General features: G+C 35.8%; 2 protein-coding genes across 2 annotated transcripts; both read right to left on the reverse strand.

Moving 5' to 3' along the window:
• Window positions 1-5,075: 5,075 nt before the first annotated feature.
• On the reverse strand, window positions 5,076-6,008 carry LOC109558491 (olfactory receptor 9S13-like). The gene has a single exon (XM_019959877.2). The coding sequence runs from the start codon at window positions 6,006-6,008 to the stop codon at window positions 5,076-5,078; it is 933 nt and encodes a 310-aa protein (XP_019815436.2).
• Window positions 6,009-19,513: 13,505 nt separating this feature from the next.
• On the reverse strand, window positions 19,514-20,476 carry LOC109558781 (olfactory receptor 9K2-like). The gene has a single exon (XM_019960108.2). The coding sequence runs from the start codon at window positions 20,474-20,476 to the stop codon at window positions 19,514-19,516; it is 963 nt and encodes a 320-aa protein (XP_019815667.2).
• Window positions 20,477-21,255: the final 779 nt, after the last annotated feature.

Genomic DNA, 21,255 nt, shown 5'->3' on the forward strand with positions numbered 1-21,255 from the left:
GGAATCAAACTGGGTTCTGCTGCATTGCAGGTGGATTCTTTACCATCTGAGCTATCAGGGAAGTTAATAATTTTAAAAGTTCTTTGAATCCTTGAATTATCCATTAGGCACACAAGGTGATGAAGATTCTTGCCATAATAGCAACTAATGTATGAAATATATAGTAATATGTTTACTGAAAAACCTGTGGCTCTCAAATATAAAAATTTCACACTACTAAAACTTATAGAAAAGATGATGCCACAAATCAACAAAGCAAGCATATAGATACAGAGAACTGATTAGTAGTTATCTGAGGGGAACAGGTCAACAGAGAAGATGAAATGAATAAAGTGGATAAACTGTAAGGTTATGGATGGAAACTAAATTTTTGGTGTGAGCATGCTGTAGTATGGCTTCCCAGGTGGCACAGTGGTAAAGAATCCGCCTGCCAGTGCAGGAGACATAGGAGATGGGGGTTGGATCCCTTAGTCAGGAAGATCCCCTGGAAGAGGAAATTCCAGTATTCTTGCCTGAAACATTCCATGGACAGAGGACCTTGGCAGGCTACAATCCAAAGGGTCACAAATAGCTGGACACGATTGAGCACACATGCACATGCATGTGCATACACGCACACACACACACACACACACACACATGCTGTAGTATATAGAAGTGGAAATGTAATGCTGTATTTATGAAACCTATATAATAATATGTTACAAACCAATGTAGCCACAATACAAAGCAAATTTAAAATAGATGATGATGATAATGGTATTAATAATAATTAAAGCTACTATTAATTGAAAACTTTCTTATGCCAAAAGCCTGATTATAGTATATTTTGAGCTTCCCTGGTGGTTTAAATGATAAAGAATCTGCCTGCAAGGCAGGAGACCTAAGAGACATGGGTTTGATCCCTAAGTCGGAAAATCTCCTAGAGAAGGGAATGGCTACCTACTCCAGTATTCTTGCCTGGAGAAGTCATTGGCCAGAGGAGCCTGGCTGGCTACAGTTCATGGGGTGGCATAGAGTCAGACAGGACTGAGTGACTAACTCTTTCACTTTGCTTACATCTATCGAATGAAGTAGCTAAACTGATAGAGTTCATTCAACCTTAAAACCATTCAAGAACGTCTCAAAATCTATGCTTAGTAGTAGTGCAGGGCCTCAAAGCTAGGTTGTCTGATATCAAAGCAGTACTCTTACTGTGTTCTTACAAATGAGGGTTGTAAACAAATCAATGATTTCCTAAATGCAACTCTGCTGCTAAGTCACTTCAGTCGTGTCCGACTGTGTGTGACCCCATAGACGGCAGCCCACTAGGCTCCTATGTCCCTGGGATTCTCCAGGCAAGGATACTGGAGTGGGTTGCCATTTCCTTCTCCAATGAATGAAAGTGAAAAGTGAAAGTGAATATGGTCAGTCTTGCCCAACTCTTAGCGACCCCATGGACTGGAGCCTACAAGGCTCTTCCGTCCATGGGATTTTCCAGGCAAGAGTACTGGAGTGGGGTGCCATTGCCTTCTCCAAAATGCAACTCTGCTAAAGTGCAAATAAGAATTATTTTTAATGCAAAACAATTCTGAAGTTCACTAAAATAGTAATACTAGCTGAAAAATTTTTGGAAAAGATGTAGCTGTTTCAGGCATTAAATCTTATTTTTCAATAAGCATGTGATACCAGCAGAAAGAGACAGCAAATCAATGAAAGAAACAAAAAGCTTGAAATATATCTAGTATGTATAAAATGTACTATTAATACATGGTCATACAATAAGTTCCATAAACTAAAAGAAATTAGAATTTATTAGGAATTTTATATATATCTTGGGCCCTATTGGCTAATATTTTACCAGAATACCAGTAATTTCTTGATCCTGCTTGGCTGTGCACCCTATCATGATTTATCTGTAAAGCTTATTTGCTGGAAGTACGGTAGTAAGTTAGAAGCAAATTATTTAATTGGTGGGAACTGATTATCAGGTTGAACTAAAGTATTTGGGGAAACCGTGGGATCTTGGAAGACATTCCCTTTCTGCCTACGTTCCATTATTGTACTAGGTAAGGGGGAAAAAACAACCTTGCCACTATGAAATTGAATATAACTCATGTGTGAGAGGAAGAGAAATTAAAGAACTTCTGGTCTGACCCGATGTGGGTATCAGAACAGTGACAAACCACACATATACAGTTTTAAAACAAGTGATCCACACCCATTAATACTTTCCTAAAAAAAATTTATGAATCTAAATTTAGATTCCTAAATTCTAATTTAGTATTCACATATCTTTAAAGAAAAGAAATAAAACAAGAAAAAGTAGGGCAAAAACTATCCTTTCCTCTCTATATTTTTTAAGTGTTAGAAAAAAAATGGTTAGTTGATAGAAAAATTTTGAGTAAAAACTTTAGTTCACATCATATAGAAAAAGTATTTTATATTTACCAATATTTTAAAATAATATATAAGAGACTTCCCTGGAAGTCACAGCTAAGATTCTGTGCTTCAAATGTAGGGGGTGTGGGTTCGATCACAGATTGGGAATGATGATCCTACAAGCCTCGCACCATGGCCAAAATTAAAATAAAATATTGATAATAAATTTAAAAACTGACATTAGAAAATATTTTATTTTCAGTGTATAAATATATATAATTTAAAAGAGAAAAGACTGATAAAAAGAATTGTACTGCTCTACACCAAAATGTTGATTAAAATGTTGAAATAGAAACCCAGAATATTATTTACACACATAATAAAAGGAGAACCATCAAATTTATTCTAGTTCCCAGACTGGCTCCATATCAATACCTCCATTCAGAAATGGTTGTTTTTAGGTTGCAAGATAACATTTAAAAAAAAAAACCCACATGCTTTGAAAGATATATTTGCATAATTAAAATTTTGGACCTATATTAGTATAGAGTTTTAGGTACACCAAGTTGCTTAATATCAATTTTCTCATTTGAAAATAGTGAATAAAAATGATTATTGCATATAGAACCTGTTCTTTATGTATCAGCTTTTATTATCATAAGATATATCATTTTATATTAAGAAGAAAATGGGGCAAAAAATTAGTAGAATATTGACATATTTCCATCTGAAGAATTGTCCTCAAATATTATATTATGGGCCTCTGTTTTATAAGAATAGTAACTCTTTGGAAAACTCTTTGGGAATGGTAACTCTTTGGGAAATAGATGGGGACTCTGTGGGAGAGGGAGAGGGTGGGAAGATTTGGGAGAATGGCATTGAAACATGTGAAATGTCATGTATGAAACGAGATGCCAGTCCAGGTTCAATGCACGATGCTGGATGCTTGGGGCTGGTGCACTGGGACGACCCAGAGGGATGGTATGGGGAGGGAGGAGGGAGGAGGGTTCAGGATGGGGAACACATGTATACTAATTAAATAAAAATTAAATTAAAAAAAAAAAAGGGAAATAGATGGGGAAGCAGTGTCAGACTTTATTTTTGGGGGCTCCAAAATCACTGCAGATATATCATTCTACTTTTTTTTCTTTTCTTTTTTTTTTTTTTTTAATATAAATTTATTTTAATTGGAGGTTATTACTTTACAATATTGTATTGGTTTTGCCATGCATCAACATGAATCCGCCACAGGTATACACGTGTTCCCCATCCTGAACCACCCCCCCTCCTCTCTCCCTGTACCATCCCTCTTGGTCGTCCCAGTGCACAGCCCCAAGCATCCTGTATCATACATCAAACCTGGACTGGCTATTCATTTCATATATGATATTATACATACATTAAGAAGAAAATGGGGCAAAAAAATTAGTAGAATGTTGACATATTTCCATCTGAAGAATTTTCCTCAAATATTATATTACGGACCTCTGTTTTATAGGAATAGTAACTCTTTGGAAAACTCTTTGGGAGTAGTAACTCTTTGGGAAATAGATGGGGAAACAGTGGAAACAGTGTCAGACTTTATTCTGGGGGGCTCCAAAATCACTGCAGATTGTGACTGCAGCCATGAAATTAAAAGATGCTTACTCCTTGGAAGGAAAGTTATGACCAACCTAGATAGCATATTCAAAAGCAGAGACATTACTTTGCCAACTAAGGTCCGTCTAGTCAAGGCTATGGTTTTTCCCGTGGTCATGTATGGATGTGAGAGTTGGACTGTGAAGAAGGCTGAGCACCGAAGAATTGATGCTTTTGAACTGTGGGGCTGGAGAAGACTCTTGAGAATCCCTTGGACTGCAAGGAGATCCAACCAGTCCATTCTGAAGGAGATCAGCCCTGGGATTTCTTTGGAAGGAATGATGCGAAAGCTGAAACTCCAGTACTTTGGCCACTTCATGCAAAGAGTTGACTCATTGGAAAAGATTCTGATGCTGGGAGGGACTGGGGGCAGGAGGAGAAGGGGACGACAGAGGATGAGATGGCTGGATGGCATCACTGACTCGATGGACGTGAGTCTGAGTGAACTCTGGGAGTTGGTGATGGACAGGGAGGCCTGGCGTGCTGCGATTCATGGGGTCGCAAAGAGTCGGACACGACTGAGCGACTGAACTGAACTGAACTGAACTCTTTGGATGATACTCCTCAGAATACAAATATGGAAATTTGGAGAAGGATATACCTCATATCAAAAGTATTCTATGTAACTAACCATTACTATTCCATTACTAATACACAGTGGGGCTGTTATCTTGTCCAAAGAAATATCAGTTCACTTGCTTTGAATTAAAGAATAATTATTTTATCTACAGAAACTATGATATAATATTATTCACACTGATATAATATTATTTTAATGAGTAAGAGAAGCTCTTAATATTGAATTCCTAATCAAAGTAACATTGAAATAAAAATATTGTCACATCACAAGTTGAGAACATACAATGTTTTCATACATTTTAAGGAAATAAAATAATGATCTATATATCTGTATCTGTTAGACATATTATATTATAAAACTTAGAAAAATATTTGTTGTCATATATATAACTATCTTTGGTATAGTAATTTTATAAAAACAAGAATAACTAAGACAATTAGAAAACACAGTTTGTCCATTATATATTATAAAGGCATTACAAATATCAGTGAGAGAATCATTTACTGTGTAATATTATTTTCACAGCATCTTTCACATCTCTATTTCTCAGACTGTATATTAGAGGATTTAACATTGGTATTATAAGGGTGTAGAGCACAGCTACAACCTTGTTCTTCTCTGGTGAGGAGATGGCTCCAGGTTGAGCATACATGAAGAATACAGTCCCGTAGAATAAGCTAACCACTGCTATACGGGAGCCACAGGTGGAGAAAGTCCTACTCCTGCCATGAGTTGAAGGCATCTTTAGGACAGTAGAGAGGATATATGCATAGGAAACCAGAATGATAGTTGTGGTGGTGATGATGAGAGCAGAAAGAATAAACAGTACAACCTTGTTCACAAAGGTGTCCACACAGGAGATCTTGATCAGGGCTGGGACATCACAGAAAAAGTGGTCCAATCTGTTTTCTCCACAGAAACGCAAACTAAAGGTGAAACTTGTTTGGACTACATCATTAATGCAGCCACAGACATAGGATCCAGTTACCAATTGAACACAGAGTTTTGGGGACATTTGCACAGGATACAGGAGCGGGGAGCAAATGGCTGAGAATCTATCAAATGCCATGACAGCCAGAAGAAAGCCCTCAGTGGTGACAAACAGAGCAAAGAAAAAAAATTGGACAGCACAGCCTTTGTAAGAAATTTTCTTTTCATTAGACAAGAAGTTAGCTAAAGTTTTGGGAGCAATGACTGTGGAGTAGCAGAGATCTAAATAGGACAAGTTTCTGAGGAAGAAATACATAGGCATTTGAAGTCTGGAGTTCATCTTAATGACAACTATCATGCTGATATTTCCCACCAGAGTGACCACATAGACCAACAGGCATGCTAGAAACAGGAGGATCTGTAGCTTTGGAGGGGTTCTAAATCCCAGCAAAATAAACTCAGTCACCTCTGAGAAGTTCCTATTAAGCTTACTCTTCATAGCTGAGATAAAGGTAGAGCTGGAGAGATAGTAACATGAAAGAAATGAACAATCAGAATACATGTTGTAGTAAAAATAAGAAGGAACCAGCATGGGATAAAATCATTTCATACCATATTGTTCCCAATATTTAACAAATCATCAATGAAAAAAAAAGATAACTATTTTTAAAAAAGTCTTCCTAGTGAAGAGTTAAATCTGACTGGTTATCCTTTTTCAGATATGCTTATTTACAAATATTATGGATTTGCTCTCCAAATGTGCTTTGGCAAAGTGGAGATTCTAAGAAAATGTTTGGAAATAGCCCTTTCCCCCTGGGTTTATTATCAGTTTGCTGGTGTTGAAAGCTGCCTCCTTTAATGAATGGTGTTTCCCACTTAAGATTTTACCTGGAGTAAAATCTGTTTAATTTATAATCTCATTTTATTGTTAATGATTAGTTTATCTACTTTAGAAAAATAATATGTAAATATTGTACCTGTCTTTCTATCTTTAGAAGAAACACTTCTGACAAAAGCATGATCCTTTTTTAAAATTTTTTAAATTAATTCATTTATTATAATTGGAGACTAATTACTTTACAATGTTGTGGTGGTTTTTGCCACACATTGACATGAATCAGCCATCAGTATACATGTGTTCCTCTGTCCCAAACTCCACTCCCACCTCCCTCCCCATTCCTTCCTTCTGGGTTGTCCCAGTGCGCCGGTTTTGAGTGCCCTGTTTCACACATCGAACTTGGACTGGTCATCTATTTCATATATAGTAATATACGTTTTTCAATGCCATTCTCTCAAATAACCCCACCCTTGCCTTCTCCCACAGAGTGCAAAAGTCTGTTCTCTATATCTGTGCCTCTTTTGCTGTCTCATATATAGGGTCATCATTACCGTCTTTATAAAGTCCATATATACGTGTTAACATACTGTATTGGTTTTTTTCTTTCTGACTTACTTCACACTGTATAATAGGCTCCAGTTTCATCCATCTCATTAGAACTGACTCAAATGCATTTTTACACATTTACATCATATCCTTGTTTCTCCATTATTTTTGTGCCTATGGTGACATACACTCTTAATAGCACAGTTTGCTGAAAACAGAATGATTCTTGCTTATATTTCCTGAAGACAATGAAATCAGACTTTATTGTTTTCCTTCCACCCTTCTTTCCTTCCTATTTTTCTTCCTTTGTTTCTTCTCTCTTTTGCTTATTTTGAATTTTTCAGATTAGAATGCAAGTGAAGAATTCTAAAGATCTTTGACATATTTTTCTGTCTTTTCAGAAGCAGAAAAAATTTAATTACAAATACAAAGATCTGTTCATATGCAGCATGGAAGGCACATAGAACAATTTAGAGATAGCCACAAAAGAAAAACTATGTATTTAAACAAGCTTGTACTATATTTATTTAGATTTATGCTATTTTGACTATAAAATGTCCTCAGATAAAATACACTGAGAGGTAAAAAAAGAAAGTAGCTTTTCTTCTAATTTTATGAATGTTATTTATTGAACAAATAACATATTCAAGAGATTTATTTAGAGTCATGAGGTTGAGGAGCATAGTGACTTGTTATTCAATAATCATAAAATACTAAAGAAAACTGACAATAAATTTAAAACCTCACATACTATAAAAATGATACATTAAAAAACTCATGTACCATAGAAATATCTTTTATAATAAAAATTTATAACTTTATATACATAAAATAATTACAGTAAATAAATAAAATCACATATGATCTAAATTAGGAAATGTCTCCTAAAATTTTTTATATTTTTTGTTGCCAGAACTATGATTTTATTCCTGTGACATTATTCTCAGACTAGTTAGAATTGTGAAAGTATATTAAAATCAATTCGGCACAGTTAGAGTATCTACTTTTTTGAAAATTTTAAAGGTTATTAAGAGTGTTGACTGATCGATTTTAGAAGGCAGAGGAATGGTTAAAAAAGAGAGAGAGAAAGAAAACCTTTGTCAAGACTGTCAACTACAAAATGCTTACTTTCCTTAAAATTCATATATAAAGTTTCTTAATTCAACAAAAAAGTTATCTAAATGGGAAAAGTGTTGAGAACAACTTACGTATAAAATAGATTCACAAGAATGGATACTACTTCTCATCTTAGTATATCCTCTATGATAAGTACTGTATTGTACATTTATGAAGAAACAAAAGTATGAAAAGAAACAAAAGTATGAAAAGAAACAAATCTTTGTTTAACAGGAAGTTTTTCTGCGATGTAGGTTGCATTTCAACCCTGTTAAGATCATGTCTCAAATTGCTAAGGTGAACAGGTGCTAACACAAATTGTGGTTTATCTCTCTGTCTCATTTACTATACTTTTCATTGATTAAATCAAAAAATATACTAGAAATGGGTCCTGAAAGAAATTCTTTCATGGGAAGGGAAATCTTGATGGTGAGCATTCCCTCTGCAAGGTATTCTTTGGGGATTAAGACCTTTCTCACCTATGATGTATTTTCTATTGATGTAATGAAAAAAGAAAAATGAGAGAAAAAATATTAATTAGTAAGTTCACAAGACCATTAGAGAGTTAGATACTCTCTCTAGAGGACATAAGGACTAGAGTTATACTTACAAAACTTAATAATTTTAAAAAACACATTTGGATAATAAATATTTGATTCTTCTTTTATTTCATGATTTACACAGAAGGGTATTCATAATTTTTCATTTGAATGGGTTACAACCATTTAGAAATTAATTTCTTATCTCTACTGTAAATACATCATGTTTTTATTAATACACAGAATAATCTAAACAGTCCATGGAAGAGCTGAAGGGAAAGGTGGGGCTGATTTTGAAGTAACATAGGTATTAGCAAGATCAGGAGATTATAGATCCACCTATGATTTCAAGGCACTAAAAGAGGAGATGTTAAAGGATCTCAGAAGCCTGGAAATCTCTTCAAGACTGAGAACCATGGTGGGGTTTGAACAATAGGCGATAGAACAGGAAAAGAGAAACAATCCAATTGAAAGAGAAACATATGTCTTGTATTCCTGTATCCTCAGTTCTGCCTTTATAGTGTGAAACCAACCATAGACAATAGGTAAATGAACAAATGCAAACATTTGGCCTAGAGGCTATAGTTGGATGACTGTAGAATATATAAAGATTCCTCAATGAATATGTTGGAAAAGAAGAAATCTTACATAAAATATTTTTAAGACTTCACAGTTATGTTCTGTACATTTGAAAATGTTCCTTAAGATTCTTGTTTCTTCTAATAATATTTCCCTTTAGCTAGAAAAGATACTTATGCATCCTTTATTGTGCTCATGTTGCATGAAATGTTCCTTTGATATCTCCGATTTTCTGAGATCTCTATTCTTTCCCATTCTGTTGTTTTCCTCTATTTCTATACATGCATAAAGTGTATATATGGAATATATATATATACACACACACATACACATTCTCCAAACAGCAGAACACATTTTTTCAAGTGTACAGAGAACATTCTTCAGGATAGATCACATGCTAGACTACAAAGTAGGTCTCAGTAAATTTTAGAAGGTTGAAATCATATCAAGCATTTTTACTGACTACAATAGTATATGACTAGAAATCAATTATAAGAAAAAGCTACAAAAACATAAGGATGTGAAGATGAAACAGTACACTATTAAATAACCAATAGGTCAGTGCAGAAATCAACAAGGAAGTCATAATTAAATGGAGACTAATGAAAATGAAAAGCAATGATCCAAATAATGGGAAGCAACAAAAGAGATCACAAGAAGGAAGTTATACTGGTACAATCCTACCTCAGGAAAGAAGAAAATCTCAAATAAACACTCTAATGTTATTCCTAAAGGAAGTTAGAGATAATAAAGATTAAATGAAAAGAAAAACCAACTACTACATGTGAGTAGAAGGAAAGAAATAATAAAGATCAGAGCAGAAACAAGTAAAATAGCAAATAACAAACAATAGAACAGACCAATGAAACAAAGTTCTGTTTCTTTGAGAAAATAAAGAAAATTGATCAACATTTAACCAAAATTGTCAGAAAAAAAGAGAACCCAAGTATGTATAATCAGAAATAAAAGAGAAGTCACAAACAACACCACCAAAATACAAATAATTATAAAATATTACTAAGAAAAAGTAAAGGCTAATAAAATGCAAAAAGTAAAAGAAAAGGAGAAATTACTAAAAATGTATAACTTCCCAAGACTGAATCAAGAAGAAATAGAAAATATGAACATATTGATTACCAGTCGTGATTATCTGGGTCATGAAGATCTTTTTTGTATAGTTCTTCTGTGTATTCTTGCCACCTCTTCTTAATATCTTCTGTTAATATCTTAACAGAACCTTAAGATATAAGGTTCTGTTAGGTTCTGTTAGGTCCCTAACATTTCTGTCCTTTATTGAGCCCATCTTTGCATCAAATTTTTCCTTGGTATCTCTAATTTTCTTGAAGAGATCTCTAGTCTTCCCCATTCTATTGTTTTCCTCTCTTTGCATTGATTGCTGAGGAAGGCTCTCTTATCTCTCCTTGCTATTCTTTGGAACTCTGCATTCAAATGGGTATATCTTTCCTTTTCTCCTTTGCTTTTCACTTCCCTTCTTTTCACAGCTATTTGTAAGGCCTCCTCAGACAGCCATTTGGCTTTTTTGCATTTCTTTTTCTTGTGAATGGTCTTGATTCTTGTCTCTTGTACAATGTCACATACCTCCATCCATGGTTCATCAGGCAATCTGTCTATCAGATCTGACCCTTAAATCTATTTCTCAGCTCCACTGTATAGTCATAAGGGATTTGATTTAGGTTATACCTGAATGGTCTAGTTGTTTTCTCCACTTTCTTCAATTTTAGTCTGAATTTGGCAATAAGGAGTTCATGATCAAAGCCATAGTCATCTTCTGGTCTTGTTTTTGCTGACTGTATAGAGCTTCTCCATCTTTGGCTGCAAAGAATATAATCAATCTGATTTTGGTGTTGACCATCTGGTGACGTCCATGTGTACAGTCTTCTCTTGTGTTGTTGGAAGAGGGTGTTTGCTATGACCAGTGTGTTCTCTTGGCAGAACTCTATTAGCCTTTGCTCTGCTTCATTCTGTACTCCAAGGCCAAATCTGCCTGTTACTCCAGGTGTTTCTTGACTTCCCACTTTTGCATTCCAGTCCCCTATAATGAAAAGGACATCTTTTGGGGGTATTAGTTCTAGAAGGTCTTAAAGGTCTTCATAGAACTGTTCAACATCAGCTTCTTTAGCATTACTGGTCGGGGCATAGACTTGGATTACCGTGATATTGAATGGTTTGCCTTGGAAACAAACAGAGATCATTCTGTCATTTTTGAGATTGCATCCAAGTACTGCATTTAGGACTCTTTTGTTGACTATAATGGCTACTCCATTTCTTCTAAGGGATTCCTGCCCACAGTAGTATATATCATGGTCATCTGGGTTAAATTCACCCATTCTAGTTCATCTTAGTTCACTGATTCCTAGAATGTCGATGTTCACTCTTGTCATCTCCTGTTTGACCACTTCCAATTTGCCTTGATTCATGAACCTAACAGACTGGTTCCAAATAGGAAAAAGAGTACGTCAAGGCTATATATTGTCAACCTGCTTATTTAACATATATGCAGAGTACATCGTGAGAAACGCTGGGCTGGAGGAAGCGCAAGCTGGAAACAAGAGTGACAGGAGAAATATCAATAACCTCAGATATGCAGATGACACCACCCTTATGGCAGAAAGTGAATAACTAAAGAGCCTCTTGACGAAAGTGAAAGAAGAGAGTGAAAACGTTGGCTTAAATCTCAACATTCAGAAAACTAAGATCATGGCATCTGGTCCCATCACTTCATGGGAAATAGATGGGGAAACAGTGGAAACAGTGAGAGACTTTATTTTTCTGGGCTCCAAAATCACTGCAGATGGTGATTGCAGCCATGAAATTAAAAGACACTTACTCCTTGGAAGGAAAATTATGACCAAACTAGACAGCATATTAAAAAGCAGAGACATTACTTTGCCAACAAAGGTCCGTCTAGTCAAGGCTATGGTTTTTCCAGTGGTCATGTATGGATGTGGGAGTTGGACTATAAAGAAAGCTGAGGGCTGAAGAATTGATGCTTTTGCACTGTGGTGTTGGAGAAGATTCTTGAGAGTCCTTTGGACTGCAAGGAGTTCCAACCAGTCCATCCTAAAGGAGATCAGTCCTGGGTGTTCATTGGAAGGACTGATGTTGAAGTTGAAACTCCAATACTTTGGTCACCTCATGCGAAGAGCTAAGTCATTTGAAAAGACCCTGATGCTGTGAAAGATTGAGGGCAGGAGGAGAAGGTGATGACAGAGGATGACATGGTTTGATGGCATCACCAGCCCAATGGACATGGGTTTGGGTGGACTCCGGGAGTTGGTGATGGACAGGGAGGCCTGGCATGCTGCTGCTAATGGGTTTGCAAAGAGTCGGACACGACTGAGCGACTGAACTGAACTGAATGAAATTGAATCAGTAATAGTAACTACCCAACAAACAGCCAGCCCAGACAGCTTTCCAAGAATACTGCCAAACATTTAAGAAGACTTAACACCTATCCTTCTCAAACTATTACAAAAAATTGAAGAGGAAAGAACAACTTCCAAAGTAATTCTATGAGGCCAACACCCTGATGAAAAAACCAGACATAACACGAATAAAACAAAAGTACAAGCCAACATCACTGTTAAGTATAGATGAAAAAATTTTCAACAACTTATTAGCAAAAAAAAAAAAAAATTCAACAATACATGAATAGGATCATATACCATCTTCAAGTGAGATTTATCCCTGGGATGAAGGGATGGGTCAAAATCAACAATTCAGTCCGTATGTTCACCTCATTAACTAATTGAAAATGAAAGTTATATGATCATCTCAGTAGATCCATGAGAAGCTTTGAATAGGATTCAACATCCATTTAGATTTGAATGATCAACATGAGTGAAAAGCTGAAAAAATTTCCTCTAAATTAGGAATAAAATAAAGATGATCAGACAAGAAAAAGAATTCAAATTGGAAAGAATAAAATAAAACTATCAGTATTTTTAAATGTTATGATACTATGTATAGAAAATCCTAGAAGATGCCACCAAAAATACTATTAGAACTAATAAGTGAATTCATCAAAGTTACAGAATAAAAATTAACATACATAAACATATAGTGCTTTTGTACACTAAGAACAAACTATCAGGAAGAGAAACTAAGGAAAATTCAATTTATATTTGGTTCAAAAAGAACTAAGTACCTAAGTTTTAATCTAACTAATGAGATAAAAAGGGTGAAGGCAATGGCACCCCACTCCAGTACTCTTGCCTGGAAAATCCCATGGATGAAGGAGCCTGGAAGGCTGCAGTCCATGGGGTCGCTGAGGGTCGGACACGACTGAGCGACTTCACTTCCACTTTTCACTTTAATGCATTGGAGAAGGAAATGGCAACCCACTCCAGTACTCTTGCCTGGAGAATCCCAGGGACAGGGGAGCCTGGTGGGCTGCTGTCTATGGGGTCGCACAGAGTCGGACACAACTGAAGTGACTTAGCAGCAATGAGATGAAAGATCTGGACATGGAAACCTGTAAGATACTGATGAAAGAAATTGAAGACAACAAAAGAAACAAATATCTGTCATGCTCCTGAATTGTAAGAATTAATATTGTACAAATAGCCATACTACCCAAGGCAATCTACAGACTTAGTGTGATCCCTATCAAATTACCAATGACATATTTAAACAAAATGACAGCAAGTAATTCTAAAATTTATATGGGAACAAAAGCTCCCAGATAGCTGAACCAATCTTGAGAAAGAAGGACAAAACTGGAAATATCATGATCCTGTATTTCATACTATATTACAAAGCAAAGTAACCAAAATAGTATGGTACTGGCACAAAAACAAACATATAGATCAATGGAACAGAATAGGAAGCCCAGAAGTAAATCCAGGTTTATGCATCAATAAATAACAATAACAGAGAAAAAAGTACACAATAGAGAGAAGACAGACTCTTTAACAAATGGTGTTGATAAATCTGGATAGCCATATGCAAAAGAATCATACAAAAGGGTTTACTTTCTCATACCATATACAAAAATAAACTCAAGATGGATTCAGAACTCAAATGTAAGATCTGAAATCATAAAACTCTTAGAAGAAAGCATACACAATACACTCTTGATATCACTCTTAGCAGTATTTTTTTGGATCAATCTCCTCTAACAAGGGTAACAAAAGTAAAAATAAATCAATTTTTTTGTTAATTCATCTGTTGTGTTAATCAGCTCTTGAATTTTTCCAACATCCATATCTTGAAACACCTTACTCACTTCACCAGCTTTTTTTGCCCTGTCTTCAATGCCTTTCATGATTTTCTTGATTGGCTTTATTGTAAGTCATGTGAAGTCATACAACATTTGGATACAGTCTCTCCAGCAGGAATTTACTGTTTCAGACTTGACAGCTTTCACAGCTTTTTCTATAACAATGATGGCATCTTCAATGGTATAATCCTTTCAGACTTTCATGTTCTCTCTCTATCACAGTTCTCTTCCATATCATTGACAATATTTTCCAGAGTATTGTGTGTAATGAGCCTTAAAGATCCATATGCCCCCTGGTGTAGAGGCTGAAATAGAGATGTTGTGTTCAGGGGGAAAGTAGACACCTTTGGTTTTTAACTCATGGGGATCCAGGTGGCCAGGGACACTATTAAATATCAAAAATAAATAAATAAATTTAAGACATACCCCTTCAGCAAGGTGCTTCCTAATGTAGGGATAAAGCCTTAGTGGAACCAATTCAGAAAAGAAAAGAGTACTTGTCTAGTCCTTCTTGCTGTACAACCAAAATTTGGCAGCTGCCATTTATTGTTTCCCTTTAAATCTTGGAGGTTAGTAGTTTTATAGGTAAGGACAGTTTTGAACATAAACCTGAACACATTTGCACAAAACAATAAGGTGAGCCTATCCATTCCTGGCTTAAATCCTGGTGCTTATTTCCCTTCCTCACTAATAAATATCCTTTGTGATAGTTTTTTCCCAGAAAATGGCACTTTCATCTGCATTAAAACCTGGTTCAGACAGATATCCTCTCTCCTCAATGATTTTCTAAATGGCATTTGGGAACTTATCTGCCTCTTGATCAGCAGAACATGCTTCCTGTGTTATCTTGACACTTTTTAAGCCAAAACTCTTTCTAAAATTATGAAACCATCCTTTTCTGACATCAGATTTTCCAGTTTTAGATCCTTCACCTTCCTTTTGCTTTACATTGTCATGTAATTACTTTCTCTCAAATTGTATTAGAATCTATAGATATGTCTTTCTTATAGCAATCCTGCACACAATAAAAGCTGCATTTTTAATACAAGATAAAAGTATTTCACAAAAGTTCAAAGTTTTCATGCCTATTGGAATAGCTACAGCAAGCTACATCTTCTCAAATTTCTTTTTTTTTTTTAATTAATAGTCCTTACACAGGATTAATACATCTTAAAATGATGGGCAACCATAGCTACAGACCTCAATCAGTTGAATGTACCAAGAAGTTCAACTTTTCCTTCCAAGGTCATGACTATTCTCTGCTTCTTAGGAGAACTTCCAGCATCACTAGTGGCATTTTGTAGGAGTCCTATAGTGTTTATATTTAAGGAATTGCACTAACCAGGATGAAAAATATATAAGAAGTGGGAGAGATCACTTTTTATTGTGGTATCCAGTTTATTGGAGAGACTAGAAGCTCACATGGAGTGTCAGGTGGAGCCTTATGTGTATACTCACAGGACTTGAGCTCACTACAACAGTCACAGGGAGGTAGCTACAAAATTATGACAGTAGCACAGTATGTACTACAATCAATTTCCTATAATTATGATTTAATATTGCATTCTTCTGTTTTTACATTTCTCTCAGTTGGAAACGGTTTCAGGTATGGTCTGTCAGTATTTGTGTGCATTTGTTTTGGTAAATTTTAACTTTTTATAATAAATGTGTGTATGTTTTATGACAATAAATGACGGAATAGAGTAGTACTTACATACAGTTTATGCATTCATGACACATCTAGCTTTTATTAAATTTTTAAAATATTTCTAGGCTATATGGTTCATCTGCAAGTTTTTTCAAGTATTCAAAAACTTCTAATACATTTATTGAAAACAATTTGTGTATAAGACAACCTGTATATTTCAAACCAGTGTGTTCAAGGGTCCAGTCTATAGTCATACACTATAATAATGGGGTTAGGAATTGAACATATGAGTTTTGAAAAACATAATTCAGTCCATACCACTTTTCTTTCTGTTTCTTGTCTATTGCATTAGCTAAGACTTACAGTTGGATTGTTGAAAGATTTTTGTAATGGGGACTTCCTAGCCTTGCTGCTAATTTTATCAAGAAAGCTTTGGCTCGCTCACCATAAATATGATCTTAACTTTAGATTTTTGGTAGATGTTACTTTTCAAGGAAATTCTCCTCCATTCCTAACCTGCTAAGAGATTTATTTTTATGTTTGTATCATCACCACACATATCATTCAGGTTCAAAATGATGAGACACACCTTCTTTGCTGCATCCCTCTCATACTAATCAGCTTCTATGTTCTGTGTATTTTACTTATAATTTTTAAATAAGCCTTTTAAAAATTACATTGTCATACTTAAAGCCCCATCAATACCATAAACTGATAAAGCAGTTTTGCTAACCCCAATCTTACGTCCTTCAAATATATTTTCCATGCAACCATAGGAAGACTTTCCTTGATGACCATAGCTCACTCTCAGGCATTCCACTTTACAATCTTCATGCTTACTGTTTACATACATCAAACAATAAAATAAAATCTCTAGATTTTAATTACCTGTCCAGTGATCTGATTCCAGCATTAAACTGTAAATTCCCTAAAGTTTATTCATACCTAAGCCTGCTACAAGATCAAATATGTTAGACAGAGATTGAATAAAATTAATGGAATAAATGAAGATACAGAGCCATAGTAAGTAAATTTTGGATCATATTTTATTTTGACAACTGCCTGACTTCTATTCTTTTAATAAATATTTCTTAAATAATTAATACAGGAAAAACTATGAAGGTTCATTTAAGGAAATGATTGCTCAAAAAGATTTGTATATCTCTATCTCCCACTTTGTTTTTTATATTAAGATCCATGAGCAAGAAGGTCCTCAGAGCACTCCCCTATGCCTGACACACTCAATATACAATTTCTCAAGTTCATGCATATGATGAAAATTACTTATTGTTGGTTTCATCTTGTTTTTACTTGCTCTTGATAGAACAGGTACAAAATAGTTGATTCAAGTGAAAATTCAACAATGATTGTTAAAAAAAATTAGTAAACAGAAACCTGAATTAAATAGAGTTGAAAGCCAAAGTGGGGGGCTTTCACACCTACAACAGAACAGAGCCTTATGAGAAGGACAAACAGTCCTCTTCTTTCCTGTCAAGGATTCAGCCAATGAAAAGCCAAGGACTCTTTTCACTATAGCACCTATCAAAACTTAAAAAAATACACAACATGAGGCTCATTAGTCAAATATTATTTGGGATAAAATGAAGATTATAGTCTGGGAGACAGCACCTCAGGTAGCTCTGAGTAACTGCTCCAAAGATGGTCAGTATATGTATGTGATTTTGTTGAAGGGGGAGTACATGCAATCAAGCACAAATTTTTTGCAGAAGTTTTCTGCTAGTCACAAGGAACATTTGTCATCATGAAGGATTTTAGTGCCTTTCTAGATATTAGGAGATACAAGAACTGGGCTTATCAAATTGGCTCCTGAAAATATCTATCTGAAGACCTGTCCTGCCAGTTTTTCCCAGAGCACAGAATGTCTCATTTCTGCACTCTACCCTAACTCCTTTCAGAGGTTGTTGAAAATCAGCAGCTATACCAGCATATGATTTAATCCTTATAGAGGTAGATGGCAATTGGTAGTTGACATGGTCAGTCTTTCTTTCCTCATCTTTAAGAGTTTTCTTTCCCATGTCATTCAGGAACTTACATGTGTCTGACCTTGGCTGCAGACCTTGAACTGCAACTCTGTGCTTCTCTTCCATGTTTGCTGGAGAAATATCTGGCAGTCTACTTGTTTCAGGTCATTTCAGTGGTTCCCTCAGGGACCAGAGAAGACTCCCAACAGCTCTAGAGCAGGTGAACAAACAAGTGTGGTACCCTCATTTGAGCCCATTGTTGCATAGTGTTTTTCTCTATGCAATACCAACCCTGGGTATTGCAGATGTTTTTCTCCTGGAACTGAGCTTGCACCTTCTTTGCCTTTGAAGCCCTCCCGGCTTTATTTGAGGTCTATTTAAAGTTTCTGACATTCTTGTTAAGGTGTTGTTCTTTAGGCTAGTACTCATTTGACACTTTGGTGTGATTTGAGATCAGACTGTTCAATGGAAACTGATTAGCCTTCAGCCTGTTCCCTGCAGAACTGAGGCAGCTTCTCCTAAGGTGGCTAGCCTTCAACTCGTTCATTCAGGAACAGGGCTTGTTTTCTGAGATGATGCTGGGATTTTCAGGCTTCGATCTATTCCTTTGGAAGGGCTACAAGAAGATTACTCTTCTTACCTGGCAAAGACTGAGCCATTAAAAAGCCATAGACAGTTCACTAGAACGTTCCCAAATTCCTCTTCCTTCTATAAAACTGTTCTCCTTCCCTTGGCATGCAGAGAGTTGCATGTGGCTCGCCATGATTACATACCACAAATTGCAATTATCTGCTGATCCCAAATAAACCCATTTTTGCTGGAGAAATTACTGGCAATCTGCTTGTTTCAACACCATTTAACATACCAGAGAAACTAGTGATTAAATTGAGAAATAATTTACTTTAAAAGTAAGATGGACATTCTTGTCAATGTCCGATGATTAATTGTGTGTAAAATCTGTTGGTTGCTTAGTTGTCCCTGACTCTTTGTAACCCCATGGACTATAGCCTGCCAGGTTCCTCTGTCCATGGAATTCTCCAGGCAAAAATACTAGAGTGGGTAGCCACTCATTCTCTTGAGATTTTTGCGACCCAGAGATCAAACCTGGATCTCTTGCATTGCAGGCAGATTCTTTATGGTCTGAGTAACCAGGGGCTGTGTGTAAAGGAAGGACCAATTCTAAAGATTAACATCATTCAAAATAATTCCTTAACCACTGTAATAATATATTAAAATAGTGTCCAACACTTTGCCATAAAAATAGAAATAAATTTTGTGAAATAAAATTTTATTTGAGATTAGTCTGAAGATTCACCATGAAAAATGCTTCTACAGTATCCAGATAATCTCCAATATCTAGGACATTTAGGTTTGACAATGCTCACATAAAAAAAAAAAGTAATATATGGAAAGGATACATTACCTTTTAAAAGCTTTTAATAATATTTTTATGACACTCAAGAGAATAATCTCTTTGATGACCAGAAGAGTACAAAATAAACAGACACCACTCATTAGTGGAAGAGAAATAATAACCACAGAATAGTACTTTTCTTCTCCACAAGTTTGTATAGCGCTTCTTTGACATCTTTGTTTCTCAGAGAGTAAATCAGAGGATTCAACATGGGAGTGAGTAGGGTGTAACACAAGGAGGCCACTTTACTGAGCTCAGGAAATGTGTCAGGAGTGAGATACATAAAAGAGACAGCACCATACAGTACACTCACGACTCCCAGGTGGGAGCTGCAAGTGGAGAAGGCTTTCTGACGTCCCTCAGTGGAGGGTATCTTTAGAACTGTGGACACAATGTACAAATAAGAAACAATAATAACTATGATGGTAGGGAAGACAATGAGGCCAGAGAAGGTGAAAGAAACCATTTTAAGGGTGAAGAGATCAGAACAAGATAGTCTCTGAAGGGGGCGAGTATCACAGTAAAAATGGTCAATGGTCCGAGAAGCACAAAAGGATAAAGCAAATGTCATGCTGGTATGAAGAACTGAGGTGATGCAGCCACAAAAATAGGAACCAGCCACCAACTGAACACAGAGATGTGTTGACATCTGGACAGTGTAGAGGAGAGGATTACAGATGGCAATGAAGCGGTCATAAGCCATGGCTGCCAGGAGAAACCCCTCAGTCACAATGAAGAGGCCAAAGAGAAAGAACTGAGTCACACAGCCTGCATAGGAGATGGACTTGCTCTCAGACAAGAAGTTGATCATAGCCTTGGGTGCAATGACAGAAGAATAGAAGAGGTCGATGAAGGAGAGGTTGCCTAAGAAGAAATACATCGGTGTGTTCAGCTGGGGATCAAACATGATAATGACCATCATGCCTATGTTCCCGAGAAGGATCATGGTATAGACAAGCAGAAATAGGAGAAAAAGGAGAATGTGCAGCTCTGGGCGGACCCTGAAGCCTACAAGAATGAAGTCAGTCACTTCTGAGTGGTTGCATGTTTCCCTGTCACCCATGGCAGAAACCTGCTGAGAGGTACAAGGCAAAATAAACAAATGAACTCTCGGCTGTCATCCTAGCTACAAATAATCTCTTTCAGTATAGGAGTCACAAAGCTATTCTATGATCATTATTTATTTTAACCTTAAAAATTACTAATTCATACAAGTGCTGGAATTAGATCTTTTCCTCATGAAACTTATACAGTGCCTTCAAACACAAATGACTTTCATGTTTGCAAGTATCACTTCTGATTATATTTCCTATTTATGATTTATGCAATGAATGCAATGTCATAAGACTGATTGTGAGAGCACAAATATTTCAATAAATGACATTTTGGAAGCAATTTTGGTATCTTGGTTTGGTGATATTAAAGGCTTCAGTAGTCTTGTTTAGTAAAACTTAGCTTGGCAAACTTAGATTACCAGCAGATACAAAGAAAATGACTGAATTTTAAGACTACTTAAAGGTTGTGATTACTTTTTCTGGGTAATGGAAACTTTGGATTCTGATGTAAGTTATACACTCACAAAGAATAAGTTGTGAACAACCAAACACAAAAATTATTATCACTTGCATGCTAGAATTTCATGCATGAGTCTCAAATTCTTCAAATTTCAGATAAGCCTCAAATTCTTTTTCATAAATGCAATTTTCTCACATTTCCTCAGCTAACAGCTCATAGTGTTTAAGAAAGAGATTTACACTGTCTACATAGAATTACTTTAGAAATGGATACTGAACAAAAGATATATATGAATAATTGTTTATTGCATTCTTATTTATCCTGAAT

Source organism: Bos indicus, chromosome 5, assembly GCF_029378745.1.
Source record: "Bos indicus isolate NIAB-ARS_2022 breed Sahiwal x Tharparkar chromosome 5, NIAB-ARS_B.indTharparkar_mat_pri_1.0, whole genome shotgun sequence".
NCBI lineage: Eukaryota > Metazoa > Chordata > Mammalia > Artiodactyla > Bovidae > Bos > Bos indicus.

What these genes read in the sequence shown, in the direction of transcription:
- LOC109558491 (XM_019959877.2), bottom strand. Translation starts at nt 6,008, where the DNA reads ATGAAGAGTAAGCTTAATAGGAACTTCTCAGAGGTGACTGAGTTTATT.
- LOC109558781 (XM_019960108.2), bottom strand. Translation starts at nt 20,476, where the DNA reads ATGGGTGACAGGGAAACATGCAACCACTCAGAAGTGACTGACTTCATT.